Source organism: Medicago sativa, chromosome 4 (assembly GCF_051527215.1).
Source record: "Medicago sativa cultivar Bolivia chromosome 4, Bolivia_mono, whole genome shotgun sequence".
NCBI lineage: Eukaryota > Viridiplantae > Streptophyta > Magnoliopsida > Fabales > Fabaceae > Medicago > Medicago sativa.
In genome coordinates, this window is record NC_140752.1 from 85,279,588 (window position 1) to 85,302,747 (window position 23,160).

Below are 23,160 nucleotides of genomic sequence, written 5' to 3' on the forward strand. Positions count from 1 at the left end.
AAAAATGTTCTGGTATTAATTGTTAAGCTAAAACGTAATAGCTCAACTGGCAAACGTCGAAATCGCATGGCCGGACGTCATAACCCGGGACCTCACAGTTGTGTGTGAGTTTATTTTCAGTGGATTATCAATTCATCCAAGACAAAAAAAAAAAAAAAGCATTTGTAATTTGAAATATCTTTTTTTTTTGGGATACTATTTGAAATATCTAAATCAGTTTTTTAACCAAGAAATAATTTGTAAATTGAACTCAGAAGCCGCAATATTTGCTATGATACAAGCTAGACCATAGTCATAATTTTAAATTATAACTTTGGTCTTTAGCCTATACCATTTTCTAAAATTATTCCATTTGTTTATGAATTTACTGGTCATATTGTTTTCAAGTTTTCCTATAAAATTCAGATACTATAGTTCTCCAGCCTCTTTTTGTGAAGGTAATTATGGTGTGCATTCCAGTGGGGTTTATCAGACCTTTATTAGCAAACTGCACGGGCATACACTTTCAAATGCGCAAAACAAACCGAAAATGAACATCTAAAATAATATTACAATGTAGAAAATGCCAATCAACATCATAAACAACCTTATAAAAAAGAAATGTTTGAATAACATTCATGAAGGTGTATCACAGACGTGTGTCACTAATTTTTTCGGCAGCTTTAAGAAACTTCAAAGCCAGTCCATATCAAACTGCTATAACATATATCCCCTAACCAGCTATGCCAAACACACCGGCTGCAAGTAATTGGAATCTTCAAGTAGAAATCTACATTGGCATTTTTGCAAGAAAATGGTTTTGCTTCTTGGTTCTTACCACAAAAAGACATACCTGATATTGGAAGAGTAGACTAACTTTAGATCGTAGGGAAAGAAAAGGTGAAACTAACAATAGTTTCTACAACAATATACATATATTCTCTTGTAATTGCAGGATGACAGATTATAAAGAAATCAGATTCCATATCCATGCTGGTTTTGAAAAACAGCGTCATAATAAAGATTACCTGCTAAAAAAATATTTGAACAGCAAGACTACCTGCTAATGTTAGAATTGCAATCTATGACGCTTCAGCAATAGAGCATAGACTAATTGAAGATCTCAAGTATTTGTATTTTGAATGCAACTGAAAGTGTGTTCATTTCTACACTTGCATATGCAGAATTGGAAACTGGAGCTAAATAAGATGCAAAGATCAGAATGGTATTTTGCTGTGTTACAAATGGTTTACATTAGTAACACGGATGCCAAGAATATAATGCTCAAGAGAATTGAATGATGGTGAGCTTGGATCTCTAATTTACAATGGTAAGAGTAAAGGGAATAATTGGCCCAAAGTCTCATCAATGTTGGTAGTTTGTATGGATGCACAAAATATAGAACTATCACTTTTTTCTAAATGTAGACGGACATTGGTGAAAAAATATATCCGTTAAGACTTAAAACAAAGAGTTTCAGTTTTTATAGAATCTGTACATCAACCCATTGGTGGAGAAATGTCAATGTGTGCTGTTTCCTACATGCATGTTATATATTCTCTGCAGTATTACATACTTCTAATCAACAACAGTAATTGCAATAAAAATTGGCAGACTTAACAACTGTATATAACTATAATAATCCAGTAAACTTACATACATGTTATTAATTATATAATGTCATCATTGTTGGTGCATTTATGCCACAAATTAAAAATAGATGAGAAGGGAAAAAATGCACTACCTCTTGATGAACTGGGCAATGTACCGTACTACAAAACACATTAGTACAATCACCAAAATATCTGTGCAATAGTTTAGGAACTCTTAAAACCAGTACCACAATAGACAATATAGCATATGAATTCAAGAAATTAATCACCCAATTGTTTTGACAAAAATCTCTAATATGATTCGAGTTGTTTTTCCAACCAATAAGACAAACTAAAACAACTGTTGTTCAACACCTTAAAAGTACAAAACAAACAAGTTCCTAGTATTGATTAATCTAGTTTCACAAAAAGCCCCACATAAGTAACTACAAATTATCAAAACTTTGCAAAGTCCAAGTAGAAGATAGTGCAACAAAGGATACTAAAAGTACAACGCTCCCACCAGTCCAACATAAAAAGCCCAAATGTCACATTGTAAAGGTGGATCTTTCGCTGAATCCAATTCATATCTTCCACAACTGCAAAAATGTTATTTATGTGGTCATAATCTTAATATAAAGCCCAGACTGCATCCTCAACACATAAGATCATTAAAATTGCTTTCATCTTGCACCATATTTAAAATAAGCATAAGCTGTTTGCATTCAATGTCTTCGTGTTTCATGGGCGAATCAATTTCTACATAGCCTAAAGCAGCGCACTAATGTTGGAAATTATTTCCTACAAGTCTTCAAAAACAAAAGATTACTCAATTGAAGACATTTCCTGATCGATAATAAAAAATACTCCAGACAGACCAATCACATCTTCCAGGACATAATGACAACTACCAAGTAAAATCAAAATTCAAAAGTAGAGGAACACATTGGAAAAACTGGAATAAACAGATAATGAAGTCCATAATAAAAAAAAAAGGCTTTTCGTCCAAGGGAGGAGGGTTTCAAACATTAAAACATTATTAATGTAAAATAGTATCAAGTAAAATCTAGCCGGCGTCATTTTTTTACATTATTCATTCTGAATTGCTGATATTTTGCATATCACACCTCACCAGCTGTATTGTTAACTCAAATCCAATTTCTTTTTACTTAGTATATTGATAATCAAGTCTTATTTGTACAAAAGGAATTATGAACTGTACATAATAGCTGGAAAAATATAATCAGTGACCGTATCAGACTTCTAGCCATTAAAATTCCTAGCTACCAACTTACAGTAGCAGCATCAAACTTACAATCTCAAATATGCAGAAAGATTGGCACGTTTCTTCCATTCTATGTTTTTTCTTGTTCTTTATTGTATATAGGTTTTTCTGTATCAAAAAATCTTCGCTCGAATCAAAATATGCATTCAAAAACATTTTGAACAACCGAAAAAAATGAAACAAAAATTTCAACAAAAGAAAACCCTTTATTTTAATACTATACTATCTAGATAAAAAAATTGTTGACAAATTTGATCAGACATTGATGCAAAATTACAAAATGGATGCTTGGCAACTATGATCGCCAAGCTTCTATTGAATAACCAATAACTAGATGCGAACCATGCTATGACCAATTTTGACTCACCCAAAGTACATTCATTCTTGACCATACTGATATATCCCCCCTCCCCTCAAAACACTATAAGCGTGTTTGATTCACAAAACAGTAAGTAGTATACAGGATAGAAAAGTACAGGGCAAGACAGAAGTGTACTGAAGAGAGATAGATAGATAGCATTTTTTATGTTGGAAAATAAAAGGGTATTTTGCTAGTTTTGTTAGTATGCACTCGAGACAAAAAGTTGTCCCATAGTTTAATGAGGGACAAGAATTCATGTTTTTGTCATGACCCGTTTCTAAATCAAACTGGGTACAAAAAAAGTTGTCAAGTCCAATCATCTGTTTTTTAACAAATCAAACACACTAGTATTCACAGAATCGGTTCAAGGAAAAACTAAAATCGGAACTTGTTTTAACAGCAGGAATTGGAAAAGCAACAACTTCAGCTTTTCCAGGATATAAATCCAACATTCTAACAAAACCAAGTTAGTTCTTTAGTTCTAAAACCTGAGACTTGGATTACAAATAAAGCCCCTGTTTGGATCGACTTATTTGAGCTCATACCGCAACACTTATGAGACTACTCGAGCGAGTTCACAAAAAAAAAAAAACAGCTTATAACAAGTACATGAACTGTTTTCAGCTAATTTCCAAGGATAGCTTCTGAAAACAATTTGACTTTTTTTTACATAAAAATATCTTACATAAGCAATATATGATAAATGTTTATGCTATATAGTCTTAATTAAGCCATTCATCCAAATCCAAAAGGGTCATACTCGTTTCTGTATATCACAATGTTGACAAAAAGTAAATCGAAAAGAACAAACAGCAAAAATAAAAGGCACATCAAATCCGAAAAAGGTTGCATAGCTATTGAAATCACAGATCCGAAGCAGAGAGAGAGAGAGAGGGTGTTACCTGGTGAGAGAGGAACCGGAAGAGAAAAAGAGAGGTACGAGGAACAGTAGACACGAACGTTAAACGAAGTTGGGTTGGGGATCACCTTCTGCAATGGTTCCTGTATATCATGCTCCATCAAAAATATGAGCCTTCATGGTTTTCTACCCTTGGATTTAATGAATGGATGAGATTAGTTAATCATATTTGATTGTTTTTGTTTTTTGCAAATTTCATCATCTTATCCTAACAATTTTGGGAATAGGATCATCTCCTGCGCATATTTGTTCTGCCATCATCCTGCCCCTAATCCAATGGCTGACAAATAAAATGTTGATTTTTGCTTATAATAGTGATCGGATGATATATATTTATGAAAATGTGTATATTTAATGTATTAGAAATCAAAGTACATGAATTTTTTAATAAATAATTGCTTATTTTAGAATGTTTAAGGAATACATTTGTTAACAAAAATCCTATAAAACATTTTTTCTAAGAGAAATGATATTTTGACTACCATTTTTTGACAACTTTTGGACAACTTTCTCTCTCATACTCACATGATGTTGTTATCCTCTCTCTTCCTTTTTCTCTCTCCATTGTTTTTGACCAATAAGAAGTGAGAAAAACAAGGTTGTCAACAAAGTTGTCATCAAATGGATGTCAAAATATCATTACTCTTTTATAAACTATTTACCAAGTCGATGGTTTATTGATTTTTCTTTCAAGTTTAACTTTGTTATCTTAATTACGAATCGTTCGACAGATTTTGAGTTTGATTTATGGTGAGAACAACAATAAAACATCATATTTTAACTTTGTTATCTTTTTTTATCAAGTCATATTTTACTTATTTTTCAGCCGAACTTTAGATTACCAGGACTTCCTACCCCTAGGAAACGATTGTTAACACAAGAAATAACTTTGTTATCTTAATTTAAAATATTTATTAAGAAATATATACTTTTTAAACATTTTATATTTATCCGCTAGTTCAACCTTAAAACATTGTATCTATTGATTATATCACTTATAAAATGTTCAACATTCACTTTTTTAAGCAACGTGAGACTTCCAACTCACAATTGTTACACGACAATCTCCCCTTAAGTGTGAGTCCATAATTCATATGATTCCCCTCAAGCGGAAACTTTATCATTAACATACACTTTACTTCCATCGACGTTGACACATGCACCATTTGAACACCTTGTTAGAAAAACTTTCGACACAAAAAACCAGTCGAATCTTTTGTGTAACCAGACTCTGATATCATTGTTGATGCATGAGAACAACTCAGAGATCATCCACATTAGACAAAATCAACGACATAAGTGAGTTACACGTGGAATTTTTATTAAAAATCTTAAAATATTGGGTTATACTTCCTCCAGTCCTATTTATAAGAGAAAATTGGGTCAACAAAAGTTGATGTATCTGAACTTAATTTTTAACCAAATACATCAATTATTGTTGACCCAAATTTCTCTTATAAATAAGACTGGAAGGAGTATATCATTTTACTTATAAAGTTATCACCTTTCATTTTCCTAAACAACAATATGAGATTTTTTACCAACACTGTTTACACAACAATAAATTACTATTACTATTGGTAAACTTTAAACTTCTGCCTTGCCAAACAAATTCTTATTATGTACTTGGTCTTGGTTTCTACCTAGAGTCATTGTTAAGTACAAAAAATCCAGCCAGATTCAATGTACTTCTTCCTTAAATAAATTTCCTTTATTTATAGAAGATTTAATAAATTTCCTTTATTTATAGAAGATTTAATAAATTTCCTATAGTCCCTCCGGTCACTATTATAAGCAAATTTATACTTTTTAGATTCATTCAATAAATGATGTATGTGGTCTACAATATAGACCACATACATCATTTATTCAATGAACCTAAAAAGTTAAAATTTGCTTATAATAGTGACCGAAGGGAGTACTGTACAACTCACTCACTTATGACAATACTCATTTACTTAGTCAACGTTATTAAAATTCATTTGCTAATGTTCCCAAAAAAGATTACTCCTACTTCATTACAGTTTTTTTTTAGCAAAAAAGATTAAATTCTAAAAAAAAAAAGATTACTTTTAGAAGTCTCATAATAAATACTACTCCCTCCGTTTCAAAATACATGTCTAAGTCAACCACTTCACACATGCCAATGCACAATTTTGACCGTTAATATCTTTAATTATCTAAAGTAAAAAATTATAAAAATTTAATATTTTAAAAATATTTGTTGAGACAAATCAAACAACATCTTACATGCTAATATTTGTATTTATACATTAGTTAAAAAGTATGGTCAAAGTAAGTTAAGTGAATAGTGCACATTGCAAAAATTGGACATGTATTTTGAAACAGAGGGAGTAGAATTCACAAAAAAATCAAAAATTTCTTTTAAAGGAAAACTCTTTTGAGGAACTTATCTTAAAATCTAGTTTTGATGATTTGTTGTTTTAAAAACAAAATTGATTTTCATTTAGCTAAACAAACTCAAAATAACTTTTGATTTTGTCAACCAAAAAATCTGATTTTCTTCAAAACAAATTTTAAAAATTAATACTAAATTATAAAATATTAATATGAAAATCTCTCTTTTTTATTTTTGTACAAAACTTTTTCCCCCAACTGTGCTTCAATTTCATTTTTCTTTTGAGAGGAATCTTTTGAATTTGATGTTGTCCATAATTAATGGAAAGTATTTAATTTGGTCAATAATTATGAATTTGTTTGTTTCTAGTTTCTAGGAAAAAAGACAATAAATTTGTTAATTCTGTTTATATTTATAAGAAAAAAAACAACATTTTAAGTTCATTAGATAATTAATGTATCCGGTCATAATTATAGCACGTATACATTACTTATTTTCCAAAATTGTTCTTGTAATCAGTGCGTCAGAATTTCACTATGAGTATCACTGAATTAAAATCCGTATATAACTGATTGATTAGATACTGATATTGTATCTTGCTTAAAAAAAGAAGATACTGATATTGTATTGCGGAGAGACAAGGCAAAGAGGGTTAGAGATGTCAGGGAACGGAATATTGAGTGTACTTATCTTGCTTGCGTTGCAGTCGCTGGTCGGAGGTGATTACATCCCACCGAAGAAATACGACGGATTCGTTTACAAGAATCGTCATCACTTGAGTTACGATACTATTCAGATCGAAGCTTTCTACGATCCTTTATGCCCTGACAGCGCTGATTCATGGCCACCTCTCAAAAAAGCTCTTCATCACTACTCCTCTCGTGTTTCCCTCGTTGTTCATCTCCTTCCTCTACCGTTCGTTCTCTAATCCCTTCACTTTTAGTAACTTTTAATAATCTGTTTCATAAGCACATGAGAGGAGTATTATTTAAAAAAGAATTGTATGTATTCAAAACTTTTATTTTGAATTTTTGTTTTTTTATTGTCGAAAGAAAATTGCTAGATCAGTATTTCATAATTGAATTGTTTTCGGTATATGTGATGAATTTTTCTTCATATTTTGGAAATTGCAGTTACCATGACAATGCTTTCGTTGCGTCTCGTGCTTTGCATATCGTGAATTCTTTGAATAGAACTGCTACATTCCCATTGCTAGAGGCATTCTTCAAGTATCAGGTTGGTTAGTTAGTGTTTTAATTTTCAATTATGTATTGGTTGGATATGCTATGTTTGGCTTTAAATCTTGGTTCTGTGAGTGACTTTGCATGTTGGATTCCGTAGACTGTTTCAAAAAAGCTGTTTTCAAATTTGCATGGGACTTTCAAGGTTACCTGTTAACAGTCAGCTTTTAGCTCTTCTTCAGTTCCTCATTGTTTGTTTTGTAGTACTTTTAATTTTAAGCTTAAGCTGCTTCCATTCGGTTAAGATATTTCGGAGTCATATGCTGCATTCTAGGCCTGAGTTTGTCTTTTTTTTTTTTTTTTTTTTTTTGTTGTTGTGTAAATTGAGTATTTCCATGTGCAACTTGGAAACTAATCCCATGTCGAGTAGGATCATATAAACCATCCCTCAATAGTTTAAATGTTGTGGCAATTCTAGGGTCTCAATTTGTCTTTCATGCACAGACTACACGGACGCGATCATTGCTTTCTATGCATTCACTTTGCATTATTCTTAGACAGCAGAAAATGATTTCCCCTGTTATTATATCAATGCAAGAAAGAACATGGAACAGTCATTTTCTTATATTGAATTTTCATTCCCTTTGTTTTCTGGTGTGCATGTTTTGCTTCGAATGAAGTAGTACCTTTTAATCACATTGTGATTGAGCTTTGCATCTGATTCCTGGGGCAGTTCAGTGCCGGGTTCACATAATGAAAAGTTTCTTTGCCAAATCTAGACATTCATGTTTAATGAATTTTTTGTCAACCATTCAAATTGTTGGAACATATATTCAGATTATTTTCTCTCCATTGTGCAGAAATATGTGTCAATATAATCCATATCATACCTGTTATGAATATTGAAGGAAAACAACATGGCTGCTTGTAAAATCATATTCCTATGTCTCAATTGTTCACATTGATATCGCTGTGATTTTTATCTTCTGTGTATTACATGAGAAGTTGATTCATTTGAACTTTGAATGCAAATCTTTCTTGGGGAAGTATGCAATTTATGCACATTCGAATTTGGATCATGTGTCTTTGATATTTGAAAAGGTGTATTTCGCTTCCTTATGTGTAATATTAACCCTTTTATAGCCAATTTGTAGCAAAATAGGATTAGCCATGGAACGGTTTTCTCTCACATTTTAACAAGATTGAAGAACGAAATACACATTTTAAGCATTAGAGTCTAAATCACATGCACATAATGTAATCTTTAGTGTTCTAATTTGCTTTTTTTTTTTTTTCTTCTTCTTCCTTCTTTCTATTAGAAAAGTTATTGTGGTTTCCTGCTCACTAAATCTAGTGTATACCCTTTAACAGGCGGCATTCTTTGGTGCTCCAACGCGGAACTTATCTAGAGCTTTTATTGTAGATGAAATAGTGAAGTTTACCTCAGCTACAGTTGGGAACTCTTATCATACTTCTATCAAGAATGGCTTCAACGACACTAACTCCGACCACCTGACCAGGATTTCTTTTAAGGTAAGACAAAATATTTTATCTTAAAGTTGTGTTCAGATCAACTTCGTGTACTAGAATATAATTGGATTTGAAAATGTTGTATCCAAAATTACTATTTTTCATATCACAGCCCTTTGATTTAAGACACGGAAAAACACATCAATTAAGCCCTCCTTTCAAGAAATACTTTTTTCTTCATGTTTGATTAACCTAATTTTCTTCGAACTGCAGTATGCTGCTTCAAGAGGAGTGTCTGGCACGCCTTTTTTCTATGTCAATGGATTCGTGTTGCCCGATGCAGGAAATGCTCTTAACTACAGTGATTGGAGGAACATTATTGACCCATTGATTGGTGTGAAGAAAAGTACAAAGAATGAAGAATCCCTTCACTACTTGTTGTAAAAATTGTAGGTTTATGAAGTTTAGTTGTTGTATTAGCATTTCTTCGGTGAAAGAATCTAAACACTGTATCTGCTGATCAATAGGTGTTTGTACGGGTAGCACTTTGGTGTCATTAATGGCACCGTGCCGTTAAATCTGGGCCACACAAACACATTGTCATTGCATCTGGGCCACACAACACATCTATCTTGGTGCCATTAATGGCCCAGATTTAATGGTACGGTGCCATTAATGGCACCAAAGTGCTACCCCACCCGTGTTTGTACCAAGAATGCAATAATGGAATCTAAGTTTTAAATAATTAAGTACACTTCTTCTTTCAAAAATAATAATAATTAAGTACACTTCTGTGCCTTGCACTCTCTAACTAAAATGACCAAAAATTAACACCAAGTACACTTTTCAATATACCTACTACGTATGTATATAGAATGTAGCCAACAACCATATTGATGTACTACCACCCACCGGTTATAACCATAATAACACACGTTACAAACTTACAAATTCATTCCTTTTAACATCTAATTTGCCAAATTTGCAGCTGTAGTGTTAGAACATTCAACATATTAGCAGAGGAACATAAGTCCATTCTTCCTTACTATTGTTTATTGCTTGTTTAGAAAGCTACAAGCCTACGAGTATAGTCTAAAGCTGCAATCATTTTTCTCTTTTGTTTACCGTGTTGAATTGGCCACTACAGCTAATTATTCTAGATGCATTATTTATGCATGTGCCATTACTTAAGCTAATATATATTCAACAATGCAAAATCAAAACCAAAGCAGAGAAAGACTTACCATTGATGCAGATTTTCATCTTGCTTCACCATTGGAGTCTTAATCAATGAGGATTTGGGACATAATGATTCTCTTTCCATTGTCTTTTTAGGCTCAACAGCAGCTATGAGAATTAAGAAGATTTAGGTTTTAGCATGTCATTGCTATTAGGTGAAGTTGGCTCTAATGTGAGAACCTATTAATTTTCTATTACTAAAATAATATACTCCTTGAATTGACATCAGTTTTCTGAAAAAAAATTGTGAACTGGGTCTCGGTAAAACCAGGATCCTCGGGAGAGGGAAGGAAGCTTTGAGAAAGATTTAGACTCAAATAGAATCATATTAACAAAAGAGGTATGCAATATCAAGAAAAAAATATATAGCGAATATTCCACGAACTAACAATTAACCAATCACATTTCTCACTTGAGCGGAATACATGGTGATTTGGCGGGTTACATGGAAGTTGTCAGAGAGAGTCCAACACTCGTGTGACACTTTTTCGCACTATATAACTTCTTTATCCATTAAAAGATGATCAAGTTGATACAATAAACTCTCTATACATAGAGCAACTAACTACCTAGTTGATACAATAAACTCTCTATACATAGAGCAACTAACTACCTAACTAAATCCTTATCAACTGCAATAAACTAACCGAATTTATATATTGTAACACTTGGTAACAATCCATGTACTAAGTCTAAAAGACATTGCCCGATGATCAAGTAGTTTTTGGGCAAAAATTATCTTGCACACCAGGATGGGGTTTTAGCAATGGTGAAGGGATTCAAGAGTTTTCATCATAGAGAAGTATTTGTGAACTAGGAACTTAGAGTCGACAAAGAGTTGAGGTTTCTACGAAATGGTGTTCAAGTGAAAAGAAAAAGGTTGAGGTGAATATTAGTGTAGGTTGAGGTGTGGAATTATCGACTCCATCATTACCTGCAAAGTTGACTGCTCAAATCAAACATGGGTCAATAGTAAATTTGAGTTTGGGAGAAGGATTTGTTTGCAATTTTGAAAAAATAATTATAATTTTAACTTTTAGATCAAATTAAAATATTTAATCTTAAGCAATTAAAAGAGATAAATTCATATATTCCACTTCCAACACATACCACCTTAACCTAAACACGTTATTTGACCTAACAACATTAAGAATGAATTAAACAAAAAAAAAAAGTGTTGAGGAGAAGGTTTTTTTTTTTTTTTTTGTGGTGTCTGAGATTCGAACTCCAAACCCTACGTATATTATATACTCCCTCCGTTCCTTTTTAAGTGTCTCTTTTGGAGAAAATTTTTGTTCCTATTTAACTGTCACTTTCAAAGTTCAATGCATCATTAAATGTTGTTTTACCAATATTATCCTTTGTTATTTATTGCGGAGAGAAATACTATATGAAATGAGATGTTAAATTAATAAGGTTATTATAGTAAAAGTATAACTTATTGCATCAAAAGTATAAACAACTATTCATTGTCTTGGTTTGTGTAAAATGTCAAAATGTGACAATTAAAAAGGAACAGAAGTAGTATTATGTTAAAATCACTTGAGTTAATTTTTCAAAAACTATATTTATAGTTTCTAAAACAAAATCACTATAGGTTGCCATGTATCACAGATACTATGTTAAAATCGGCTCCGTCTAGGGTGCATGACCCTAATGGGTCTCTCACCCGTAGGAGACCATAAAGAAGACCATTTTTTTTGGGTAACTAAAATAACTTTTAAGTGTGATAATAATATTTTAATTAATAGGAAATTTCAAAATTGACCTTGTATTTAAATAAAATGTTAAATATGTTTTGGTCCTTATAAATATACAAACTTTTCATTTTATTTAACTCATGTCTAATCTTCATATTTTTTAGGGTTAAATAAGTTTTTGGTTTCTATAAATATAGTTAATTTTATTTTTAATCCTTGTAAAAAAAGTGACATGTTTTAGTCCCTACAAAAAATTTAGCACGTAGTTTTAGTATCTGTTAAATTAAAATTTGTTTAATTATACTTAAACTTTTAAATTTTTGAATGATTTTTTACATGCTTGTTTAAAATATTATAAAATATACACTATCTTTAAAAATAATATACACTGCAAAAAATTAACTCATAAATTGATTTTCAAGTCCAGATTTGTATTAGTTTTATCATAAAATTTTGCCGTTTAAAAAAATCAAATTTAATTCATTATATGTTAAAAAAATTGATTTTTTATAAAAGAGTTTCTCCCTAATTTTGGCGTTTAAAAAAAATCAAATTTAATTCATTATATCTTAAAATTTTTACGAACGCAAAAATGTTTATATTGGTTTCACAATCCATTATTTTTCGCCAAAACTAAATTTTTTGTAAGGACTAAAACATGTCACTTTTTTATAAAGATTAAAAATAAAATCTTTATATAATACAAAAGCATACATCTATAAGCGATAATACACGTGGCATCTTCCTGCTCTTCATCTCATTTAATGCTTTTCTATCAACCAATCAAAATGGATATTGAATCATTTATTTTTTATTAGCCAATCAAAATGGATCAATGACTCATTTATTTTTCATGAGCCAATCAAAATTGACTATGATATGATTTTTTTTCCTATATATAGAGACAATTTGGTTTTCATTATTCTCATCTACATCTTCCTCCCATAAAAAATCATTGTTTTCAACCCCATTCTCTTTTCTTTTATTTGTTTATTTCTTATTTTTTATTTTTTGTTTAACATTTATTATTTGTATGTTACTTTTTATCGTGATTTCTTATGTTGCTATTTTCTATTCATATTCTCTTTTAATTTTTTTTTTGGTGTTTGTTTCTATGTTCTTTGTTATTGACCGAATCTCTATTCATGTTTCTATTTTCTTTTGTATATACAAAAAAAATGTTTTTATGGCTCCTTTGATTTATTTAAAACAGACAACAACAAAACTAATATTTTATAATTAAAAAATAAGATATTTGAGTGGACAAAGTTAATTAATTGACGAGCGTATAAATAAAAAACAAAAACAAGACCTTGCGTTAGTGTATAGTGTTTTTGATTTTTTTTTAGTTTTATTTCCTTCATCTTTATGAAATATTTAAATGAATTCATACAATTATTAAAAATAATAGCCTTTTTTTTATTTTGGTGGTGGCCGGGGTTTGAACCCCAAAAAATAATATCCTTTTTTTTTATTTTGGTGGTGGCCGGGGTTCGAACCCCAAACCTTGCATATTTTATGCATTGTCCTACCAACTGAGCTAAGCTCACGTGGACTAGAAATAATATTCTAATTCAAGATTATTAAATTATTATATTTTTTTAGAAAAAAATATTAATGTTTTATTCAACACCATCTTTGGATTCTTTTTTTTTTACGGAGCATTCATTCTATTGTTAAAACTTATAATCACAAATGGTATAAAATCGACTCCATATTTAATTCTTTCCACAATATTCGTTCCATCCTTGACTTCTACGGAAAAACAATTCTTTCAAAACACTTCTACAAACTTGAAAAATTAAAATTGATTGATTTTGAAATTGTACATAGTAATTTAAAAAAAAATAAATATGAAAATCAGGTATTTTCGCTCAAGTTGTTTATGAACTCCATCAAATAATTTTTTTTGGAAAAACCCGAATTTTAGGTACTTCGCGGTTGAACTCTTCTCTTAGGAACAATAGGGTTAACAAAAAAAAATATAAAGACACATAAATACTCATTATTATTATTTTAGGGAATAAATGCTCATTATCATTTTTCCTAAAAATAATCATAAAATATACAACAATATAATTTCCACTAAATGGTCTTTATTACTTTTCTAAAAATAATGAAATTGAATATGTCATCATATTTTTACACCTATTCCTTTTAAAAAAAATGATATTGAATAGGTTTGTACTACATACAAATTTGGTTCTATTTAATGGTGTTTTTTTTTTGTTCATGCTACTAACAAAGTTCGATTTTGTTATACGATAAAGGATCAAGTTGCACTAACTTACACAAGCTAATAGATCAATTTGCTTTTATTAAAATTAAGGGACCAAACTGAGATTTTAAAATAAGTTAATGGGCTAAATTGACCAATTTTAAAGTTATGGGACTACATTGAACTTTTTTTTTTTTTAGGGAAGGGACTACATTGAACTTTAAAATTAGTTGCAGGGCCAAAGTGACATTTAAGCCAAAGAGAAAAAAATTAACAAGATGGAAAAAACATATAATTATAGAAATGGTAATAACAACAACATTTAAAAGGAGAATTGAATGATATTATTAGTATTAATATTTGTTGTCATGTTTTTTTTTTAAATATGGTAACATGTCTTTAATTTTTTTTATAAGTTAATAATAAATTACTAATAGTAGCATTACAAAGGAAGGTAGACTCAATTGGTAAAGAATTGACTTAATTGTAAGGTAATTGATTTAACTTATGGTGTCTGCGCGAGGACTTCTTTAGTGAATGATTTACAAGTACCTCTCCAAATGCTCTTTGAGCCATGAGATTTGTTCCGACCCTGATGAGCTTCCGAAGCCTAATTCATCTAAGTATTTTATCATTTTTTTTAAAATTGTAAATTAAAAAAAATGAAAAATCTCAACTTTTTGATTCAAAATGAAAGCCTAAATTTTAGCATATTCTAAAAGAAAAAAGATTAATCGAAAACATTTTTTAGGAAAGATTATTCAATAAAATTGAAAAATCATATAATTATGGAAATAATAATAACAAAGTTTTGAAGAAGAATCGAATGTTACCCAAAATTAAATTTGAGCAATAACCGATGATTTTTTAAATTCCAATTTTACTAATTTTCTACAAAGTCTGTATTTCAAATTTTTTTAAAGTATGTCGTGTCCTTTTAATAGCATAATGCATGTAAATGTCTTTTAATAACAATTTTTTAATGCATTTATGTCTAATTTTATAAATAAAAATGTACATCGGATAACTCTTTAATGATCATTGCACTAACGATTTTTAAGGTATAATATTTAACGAAGTTAATAAAATAAAGAGTAAATTACACTTCCCTCCCCTTAAAGATGCTTGAATTACACTTCCCTCCCCTTTTATGTTAAAATATACACTCCCCTCCCCTCTTATTCAAAACATATTAGAAAAAATTTCATTCCCTTTCCCTAAGAGAAGCTTGAATTACATTCTCCTCCCCTCTTATGTTAAAATCTACACTTTACTCCCTCAATAATTTTTTTTATTTCTGATAATCTAGCAAAAAAATAATTTTGAAAGGTATGAAATATGATTTCATCTATCTCCAATGATACTAGCAGTGTTCAAAATTCGGAACCTCTAAATCTAAAGTTTGTCTTTTTACTACTAGACTAAACCTTGAGAGTTGGAAAATCACAATTAACTAGACTAAATCCTGAGAGTTTATCATTGTGTCTGGATTTCTGGTGGAGCCTACATTGGATTGGTTAATCATGTTAGGCCAATATCAATCACGCAAGTTAATTTGACACTACATCTTCACGCAGAACCTTATAGCCATAGACATATGGGTCATCTCATTTATATGTTGATCAAATTCTACTCTTTCTTTCAATATGTAGAACGCTAACTCACACTTCATACATTAACGTATTTTAATCAAGTGTGTGATTTTATGCATTTATAATTATGTGACGTAGTCATAAAAAGTAAAATAGAGACACAAACATTTTTAAAAATGTGGGTTAGTGGTGATTTCATGGATGTAGGTTTATGTTCCTTTCATTCATGAGAAGGGATAAATGAAATTAGAAGCAAAATGAATACGAAAAAAGACATTGAATATGAGAGAAATGATAAGAGAAAAAGATATGAATGTGTTTTCTGTCATGAGTTGGAACCTCTACATCCAAAGTTTGTCTTTTTACCACTAGATCAAACCCTTAGGGTCGGAAAATCACAATGAAATAGAAAATGCATTTTTCATTCAAATTAATCATGATAAATAGCATATTCATTATACATGAACCATCTCTCATCTTGGTTTTTTACTGAAAAAATTTATTGGTTTAATTGTTCTTGATTATTGTAATTACACGATTAAACACATTTTTCAAAAGTTGTTGGAAATTTTATGACTTTCTTGAAAGTGTTGAGAATTTCTCGACAATTTATTTACCAAAACATTAGACTCAATTAAAAACACACCACATCTTTTAAAAATGTATAATAAACATGTATGTTGTCAACTTAGCATAACATAAAAGTGCCTTTTCAAGGTTAAATCCTACCTAAGACCAATTTTTTTTTTTTTTTTGAAATAATACAAGTTGAATGAAATAAATGGTATGAAAGAGAACAACATGGAAAAACTTAAATTTAATATTTTCCAGAAGAAGAATTACACTAAACCAAAAAAGCATCACATCATTTTAAATTTTTTAATAAGCATGTATTTTATCAACTTAGCATAATACATCTGCATTTGTCTAATGTAAAATCCCATCAAATGCCAAAAGTAAATGAATTTGAAAAAAAAATTAAGGTTGAATAAAAATATAGCATTAAAGCGAATGACATCTAATAACTAAAATTTAAGATAAAAAAATCAAACAAATGACATTTAAAAACTAACAAATCAGTTTATCATAACGTTAGGCCTTCCAATAGAGCCTACATTAGGTTGGATAATCGTGTTATGCCAATAGCAACCAAACAAGTTAGATTGACACTACGTCTTCACAAAAACCCTTAAGGCACTAGGTAAATGGGTCATCTCATTTCTATCTTGATCAAAATCTACTCTTTAATCCAATATGTAGAATGTTAACTCACACTTAAAAATGTTACCATATTTTAACCAACTGTGTGATTACATGTGTTCTTAATTATGTGACCCAACATGTTAAAAAATTTGGGTTGATGATGATTTCGTGGATGTATGTTTATGTTCCTTCCTTTCACGAGAAGAGATAAAGAAAATTAGAAGAAACAAAATGAATACGAAAAAGGACATTGGATATGAGAGAAATGATAAGAGAAAAAAATATGCAGCGTGTTTTGTCCATAAGAGAATAGTGAATAATACGAGTTGTCGTTAATTTTGTAGATTTGTTGAAGGAATTAAGGAATCTTGAGTAATTATTTTACCAACAAATTAGACTTAATTAAAAAACTCAATATCATTTTAAAATGTTTAATAAGCATGTATTTTGTAAACTCAGCATAACACATCTGCATTTTTTCATTGTTACATCCCACCAAATACCAAAATTAAAGGAATTTAAAATAATAGAGGTTGAATAAAAATATAGCATGAAAATGAATTTTAACATAAGAGAAATGATAAGGGAAAAAAAATAAGGAGTGTGTGCTTTGTCTGTGAGAGTATACATAATACATTGAGTTGTTGGGGGACTACCGGGGATCCAAAAACTAACAAAAAAATTCATCATAATTTTGGAACTACCGGGGAATCCTACACTGAGTATGATTCCCACAGTAGGCTAGAAACCACACGAGTGAAATTGATACCACATCCTTACAAAAAATCTTATAGCATCAAGTATATGAGTCTTTTTTACTGATACCTTCTTCGATATCTACTATTCCATCCAATATAGAACTTTAAGGAATTAGCTGGGTATATGGGTATATCATTTACATGTTCTTTAAAATTTACTCTTGCGTTCATGCAAAACTTTAATTCACATTTGACTCATTAACATCTCTTCCTCAAGTATGAGACTCTTTGTATCTGTGATCTACCACCTTGAATCACTCCCGCTTTCCCCACAAAGTTGAATCGAATAGAGATGAACCACACAAATAAGAACGATACCACATTTTCACCCAATATTTTAAGGCACTAAGTGTGAATTTTTTCACTTATATGTTGTTCAACCTTCAATCTTCTACTCAATGTTAGACTATAACTTACATTTGATACATCACAACATTATCTCCCTCAAATATGAAGAAATTCTAGCCCGTGTTTGGCACGGGTATCCATACTAGTTAACTATATTTATATAAACCAAAAACTTATTTAACCTTAAAAAATATGAAGATTAGACTTGAGTTAACTAAAATGAAAAGTTTGTATATTTATAAGGACCAATACACATTTAATCTTTCATTTAAATGCAATGTCAATTTTGAAATTTCCTATTAATTAAAATATTATTATCACACTTAAAAGTCATTTTAGTTACCAAAAAAAAAATTAATCTTCTTTATGGTCTCCTACGGGTGAGAGACCCATTAGGGTCATGCACCCTAGACGGAGCCGTTAAAATCGCCCAAGTTAATTTTTCAAAAACTATACTTTATAGTTTCTAAAATAAAATCACGGTGGGTCGTCGTGATTCCTCGTGTTCACCGTGAGACCTGATACCAAAAGTAGATGGTGTGGTTTTTATTTTTCACTAGGGATTAAAATACCAAACTCTTGTATTTCTTCTCTTTCTCTTTCTATCAATCTTCTCTCATCTAATTTCTCTCTAAAATCTCAGTGACCCAGCCGGATTCTCACGCCGCTATTGTCCTCTACTCCTTCGATTCCATTCCAGGTTCACCATTAATCCATTCATTACCACGCCGATTTCTCAATTCCACTTTTTTCAATATATTGATTCTTATTAGGAATTTTCAGTTTTTCAGTTTCACAGTTTTGCATTCGCAACAATGAAGTTTCGTTACGCCATGGTTTGTTCATCCAACCAAAACAGAAGCATGGAAGCACACTTTCTTTTCAAAAGACAAGGGTTCGATGTATCTTCTTATGGAACAGGTACCCACGTTAAGCTCCCTGGTCCTTCCCTCAGAGAACCAAATGTCTATGAATTTGGTACTCCTTACAAATATATGCTTGATGAGCTTCGTAGAAAAGACCCTGAACTGTATCCTTTTTTTATTTGCATTTTTTATTACCCTTTTGTTTACTTAATTATTTTAGTTTTAGGTTTTTTCTTAAGCATAAGTGAGGTGTATAATGTGTTTAATGCCTGTTATTTACAATTTTGATTAGTTTATTGATGACCCTTTTGATTGTTTTAGCTGAAATTTAAGTTTTAGTTTTATGGGGTTGTTTCTATTGAAAAAAGTTCCAATTTTGCTTGTTTTTAATTTAATTTAGTTTTAGTAGAATTTCAGGTTTTTCTTAAGTATAAATGAGATGAAGATGAAAAGATTTGTGTATTTTTCATAAGGATTTATGATGATAGGTTAGGATTGAATGCATAGTATGGGAAACATTGGTGTATAATCTACGAAGTTCTGGCACCGATACCAGACACGATATTAACATTAATTTGTCTACAGGAAGATGTGTATTTTAGGTTTTAGTTTAATTACGACCCTTTCGATTTTTTTTAGCTGAAAATGAAAATTTAGATTTGGGGGGTTGTTTCAAATGAAAAAAGTTTCAATTTTTATGTTTGTAGAATTAATTTTGTTTTAAAAGAATTTTAGGATTTTCTTTAGCATGAAGCATGAACAGAATTGTGTGTTTCTCATAAAGGATTGAGGGTGATAGGTTAGGATTTAGTGAATAGTTTGGGAAAAAGATGGTGTATAATCTATGAAGTACTGGGACATACACTGGAACATCTGACACTGGTAGTAATTTGGGAATGACTCTGGTGGTAATTTGAGAATAGAATAATTGAGTTGTCAGTGTCGGACACCTGATTCACTTTCGATCAGAAGTAACGGTGCTACATAGTGTATAATGTTTTTAATACTTGTTTGTTGTGTGAATGTATGAAAAAGAAAATGAAATTTTCAGTTTTTTTTTTATGATTTTTGTTTTCTCTTTATTTTAGCCGTTGTGCCTTTGATATGCTGGCAATTTTGTTGGACTGATAATTTCTGATGATACTAAGAAATATTGGGGATTTTGTAATTGAGGATGAGGGGTTAGATTAGGAATGTAAAAGAGTGTTTTGCATCTGTTGTTGGACCTCTTGGAAATGCCATTTCGAATTCTTGTTTTGTATGGTGAAATGGATGTATCCTTAACAAGAGTGGAGCTACAAGCGAAATGGAATCCTGCCAATGCTTAAAAGGAATGCAGCTGTGAAATTGGCACCTCAAAGATGGCAAGAAAATGCTGCTGATGGCATATTTGATGTGGTAATTACGTTTGAAGAAAAAGTATTTGATATGGTTGTTGAAGGTAATTCCTTTGTCTTTTTTACTCCTTTTCTCTTTGATTGATCTAATTGCATGATGTTTAGAGCTGAGTGACTTTTTAGAGAAAACTTCACTTTGCCAAACTTTTTATTCGTCTTCACTTTACATTGTAGAGAAAACTCTTTGAGGAGCATGTTTCGGTTTAAAGTTTAGACGTCTATCATAGCAAATATCTTCTTTTTCTCTCTGTTATATAACATGAACTAGCTGATTCAAAAAAAAAAAAAAAAATCACATGAACTACATAGTTGCAATTGTTATGGTTGTTGATGATGATATGTTTATTTAAATTATTAATCAGTAGCAAGATACATAGGTTTCTGTAACGAATCAAGATAGGCCCAAGAAAATAGTTTAGGCCTAAGTAGCTAAGGACTATGATGAGTTAGTTGCATTTTATATCTTAGTGGATGAGTCATATCATGTTCTAGAAGGATCTAGAGAGATCCATTATGATGACTCATTAGTTAAGTTGTTAGAATGCTGATGTTATAAATAAGTGATTGGTCATTGTAATGATCAACGCGAAAGCAAAATGAATGAAGTTAATGTTTAGAGTAGTTAGTTATGGTTTTATTCTCTCTTTTAGAATATTATCTTCTTCATTTATGAACAACCAAAAAGTTGTTCATAACAGTTTCTCACAAAAATCAGAGTTGTGCACACTTGATTACATAATGCTTCATTTTTTTTTTTTTTTTTATCTTTGGTAGAAAGTGAAACTACTGTTTTAGCTTTTAACAGAACATGCGTTTGGAGTCACAACTTTGCAAGGAGTTGCAAATATCATTTCTTTTTCTCTGTTATATCACATTGATAGCAGGAGGGGTAACCTTGGCGCAACTGGTAAAGTTGTTTTCATGTGACTGGAAGGTCACGGGTTCAAGTCCTGGAAACAGCCTCTTGTGTAAAAAACAGGGTAAGGCTGCGTACAATACACCAAATGGTGGGACCCCTTCCCGGACCCTGCGTATGCGGGAGCTTTAGTGCACCGGGTTGCCCTTTTTTTTTTATATCACATTGATAGCAGATTTGCATATATAATTTGTGTTTCTGTTCAGTCATATTAATAGTAGTGTACTATTTTTTGTGTTTCATATACAACACTTTCGTGGTAGTTTGCTGATGGCTTTGTTCTACTCTTGATGATTTTACTATTTAAGTTATTGGTTGAAAGTATTTTTTTTTTCAGACAAAAAGTTAAGGGCAAGATACATAGGTTTCTCTGGAATGATTTCTGTACGCTTTGGTGAAACTACAATGAATTGAAATTAGTAATTTCTGAAACTGATAATTTACTTTTGATGTTTGTATTGTGTAGATCTCCATAATAGAGACCATGTTTTATTGAAAACGGTATTGATAGTCAATTTGGAGGTCAAAGATAACCACGAGGAAGCCGCCATAGGAGCAAGACAGACTTTAGATTTTTGTCAGGAGGTTTGTCTCTCACAGATTTCATTTGTATTCATATATGTGCAATACTTATTTTCTAAGATGATTTGAACATAGATACTAATGCAATGGTATGACAAACTTTAACTGCTCTATTAGAGTTATATATTTTTAATTTTGGAGATGAACTCCTGTTTTAATATTTTCATGTCTCATGGCTTACCATGGATATATTTTATGGATAGATTGAAGCTGTTGAATCATGGGAGGAGTCCATTGATGATGTTATTGCTAGTTTTGAGAAACAACATCGGCGGAAGCTTTTGTACAACATCTCCTTCTACTAAAATTATACAACTTTTCCTATGAAATTTTGTTTCAAAAAACTAATGTAATAGTCGTTATGCATTGAAATTTAGTCGGCTTAAACTACCAAATGCATATATAGTTGGTTGTCTGGATTGGAACTTGTAGTAATTGATCAAGAATGTCCACCATATTGAGTTGGTGTTTACTTTCAAACTATCTTATTGATTTGGAGTTTAGTTGAGGTTTAGCTAATGTTTAAGTACAATATATTGGGGGGTTTAGTTTAGGCTTCGCCACTGGGAATGTTTAATGAATAAATATTAAAATTATTCTTATGTAGGATTGTGCCGTGTGATTACTAGCCAAAGTGATATTGTGTTGCCCAACACAAGTTTCAAATTATTTAAAATATTGGAAATTGTCTAATTAATTTGTCTTCAAAATATGTAAATGAGTCGAGCTATTCGTGAATTATTTGGTTTTCACTCGTTAAATTTGTTTGTTTGTTTAGTTAAATTAAATAAATAAACCCACGCTTGAGATTAAGATCAATTATTTAAATGGGTCAACCTTAATTTTATAAGAAAACATGTATATTCAACAATATATTATTTAAATGAATCGAGTTTGCTAGTCGATAATAAAACGAGTTGAGGTAAAATTCGAGTCTTGCAACCTTGGTGCTAAGTGGTAACTATTAACTGGAGCGAGTTTTTGTTGCACAACACAAAAGTCTTAAATTGTTGATAGTGTTGGACATTGTCCATTAAGTTGTCTTCAAAATGTGTAAATGAGTTGAGCTCTTTATATGCTCGACATTTAAGCCTTGTTTGGGAGCTTAGACGAGAAAGAAGATGAGTGTTTTAGGGGGAGAGAAGTAGAGGAAAAAATTGATAATTTTTTTTCAGTGTTTTTGAGTGTGTTTTTG

At 30.7% G+C, this 23,160-nt stretch overlaps 3 protein-coding genes across 5 annotated transcripts; 2 read left to right on the top strand and 1 right to left on the bottom strand.

Annotated features, from left to right (window-relative positions):
• Window positions 1-530: 530 nt before the first annotated feature.
• LOC146933033 (uncharacterized) lies at window positions 531-4,214 on the bottom strand. Of its 2 annotated transcripts, XM_085704758.1 has the most exons (5): window positions 4,120-4,214; window positions 2,266-2,380; window positions 2,075-2,170; window positions 1,724-1,784; window positions 531-832 (listed from the first exon to the last, which is right to left on the bottom strand). In XM_085704758.1, the coding sequence occupies exons 2-5, from the start codon at window positions 2,294-2,296 to the stop codon at window positions 814-816; spliced, it is 207 nt and encodes a 68-aa protein (XP_085560884.1). In that variant the 5' UTR covers window positions 2,297-2,380; window positions 4,120-4,214; the 3' UTR covers window positions 531-813. The 2 variants fall into 2 exon arrangements, with proteins under 2 accessions (XP_085560884.1, XP_085560883.1); XM_085704757.1 differs by lacking the exon at window positions 2,266-2,380.
• A 2,747-nt stretch (window positions 4,215-6,961) lies between these two features.
• Window positions 6,962-9,944, top strand: LOC146933034 (uncharacterized). Its single transcript, XM_085704756.1, has 4 exons — window positions 6,962-7,410; window positions 7,629-7,731; window positions 9,048-9,209; window positions 9,420-9,944. Exons 1-4 carry the CDS (start codon window positions 7,154-7,156, stop codon window positions 9,588-9,590), a joined length of 693 nt encoding a protein of 230 aa, XP_085560882.1. The 5' UTR covers window positions 6,962-7,153; the 3' UTR covers window positions 9,591-9,944.
• An 8,860-nt stretch (window positions 9,945-18,804) lies between these two features.
• Window positions 18,805-22,484, top strand: LOC146933035 (Ssu72-like family protein). 2 transcript variants are annotated; one of them, XM_085704754.1, is made up of 5 exons: window positions 18,805-18,904; window positions 18,988-19,234; window positions 20,366-20,511; window positions 21,850-21,968; window positions 22,169-22,484. In XM_085704754.1, the coding sequence occupies exons 2-5, from the start codon at window positions 19,020-19,022 to the stop codon at window positions 22,268-22,270; spliced, it is 582 nt and encodes a 193-aa protein (XP_085560880.1). In that variant the 5' UTR covers window positions 18,805-18,904; window positions 18,988-19,019; the 3' UTR covers window positions 22,271-22,484. The 2 variants fall into 2 exon arrangements, with proteins under 2 accessions (XP_085560880.1, XP_085560879.1); XM_085704753.1 differs by having other exon boundaries at window positions 18,996-19,234.
• The last annotated feature ends 676 nt before the right edge of the window (window positions 22,485-23,160 follow it).

Excerpts from the sequence above, each read along its gene's own strand:
- LOC146933033 (XM_085704758.1), bottom strand. The coding sequence starts at position 2,296 with ATGCAAACAGCTTATGCTTATTTTAAATATG. Across the intron at positions 2,171-2,265 it reads TTATGCTTATTTTAAATATG|TTGTGGAAGATATGAATTGG; the intron begins GTGCAAGATGAA and ends ACATTTTTGCAG. Across the intron at positions 1,785-2,074 it reads GTGGGAGCGTTGTACTTTTA|ATATTTTGGTGATTGTACTA; the intron begins GTATCCTTTGTT and ends ACTATTGCACAG.
- LOC146933034 (XM_085704756.1), top strand. The coding sequence starts at position 7,154 with ATGTCAGGGAACGGAATATTGAGTGTACTTATCTTGCTTGCGTTGCAG. Across the intron at positions 7,732-9,047 it reads AGGCATTCTTCAAGTATCAG|GCGGCATTCTTTGGTGCTCC; the intron begins GTTGGTTAGTTA and ends ACCCTTTAACAG. Across the intron at positions 9,210-9,419 it reads TGACCAGGATTTCTTTTAAG|TATGCTGCTTCAAGAGGAGT; the intron begins GTAAGACAAAAT and ends TTCGAACTGCAG.
- LOC146933035 (XM_085704754.1), top strand. The coding sequence starts at position 19,020 with ATGAAGTTTCGTTACGCCATGGTTTGTTCATCCAACCAAAACAGAAGC. Across the intron at positions 19,235-20,365 it reads CGTAGAAAAGACCCTGAACT|CTACAAGCGAAATGGAATCC; the intron begins GTATCCTTTTTT and ends ACAAGAGTGGAG. Across the intron at positions 21,969-22,168 it reads CTTTAGATTTTTGTCAGGAG|ATTGAAGCTGTTGAATCATG; the intron begins GTTTGTCTCTCA and ends TTTTATGGATAG.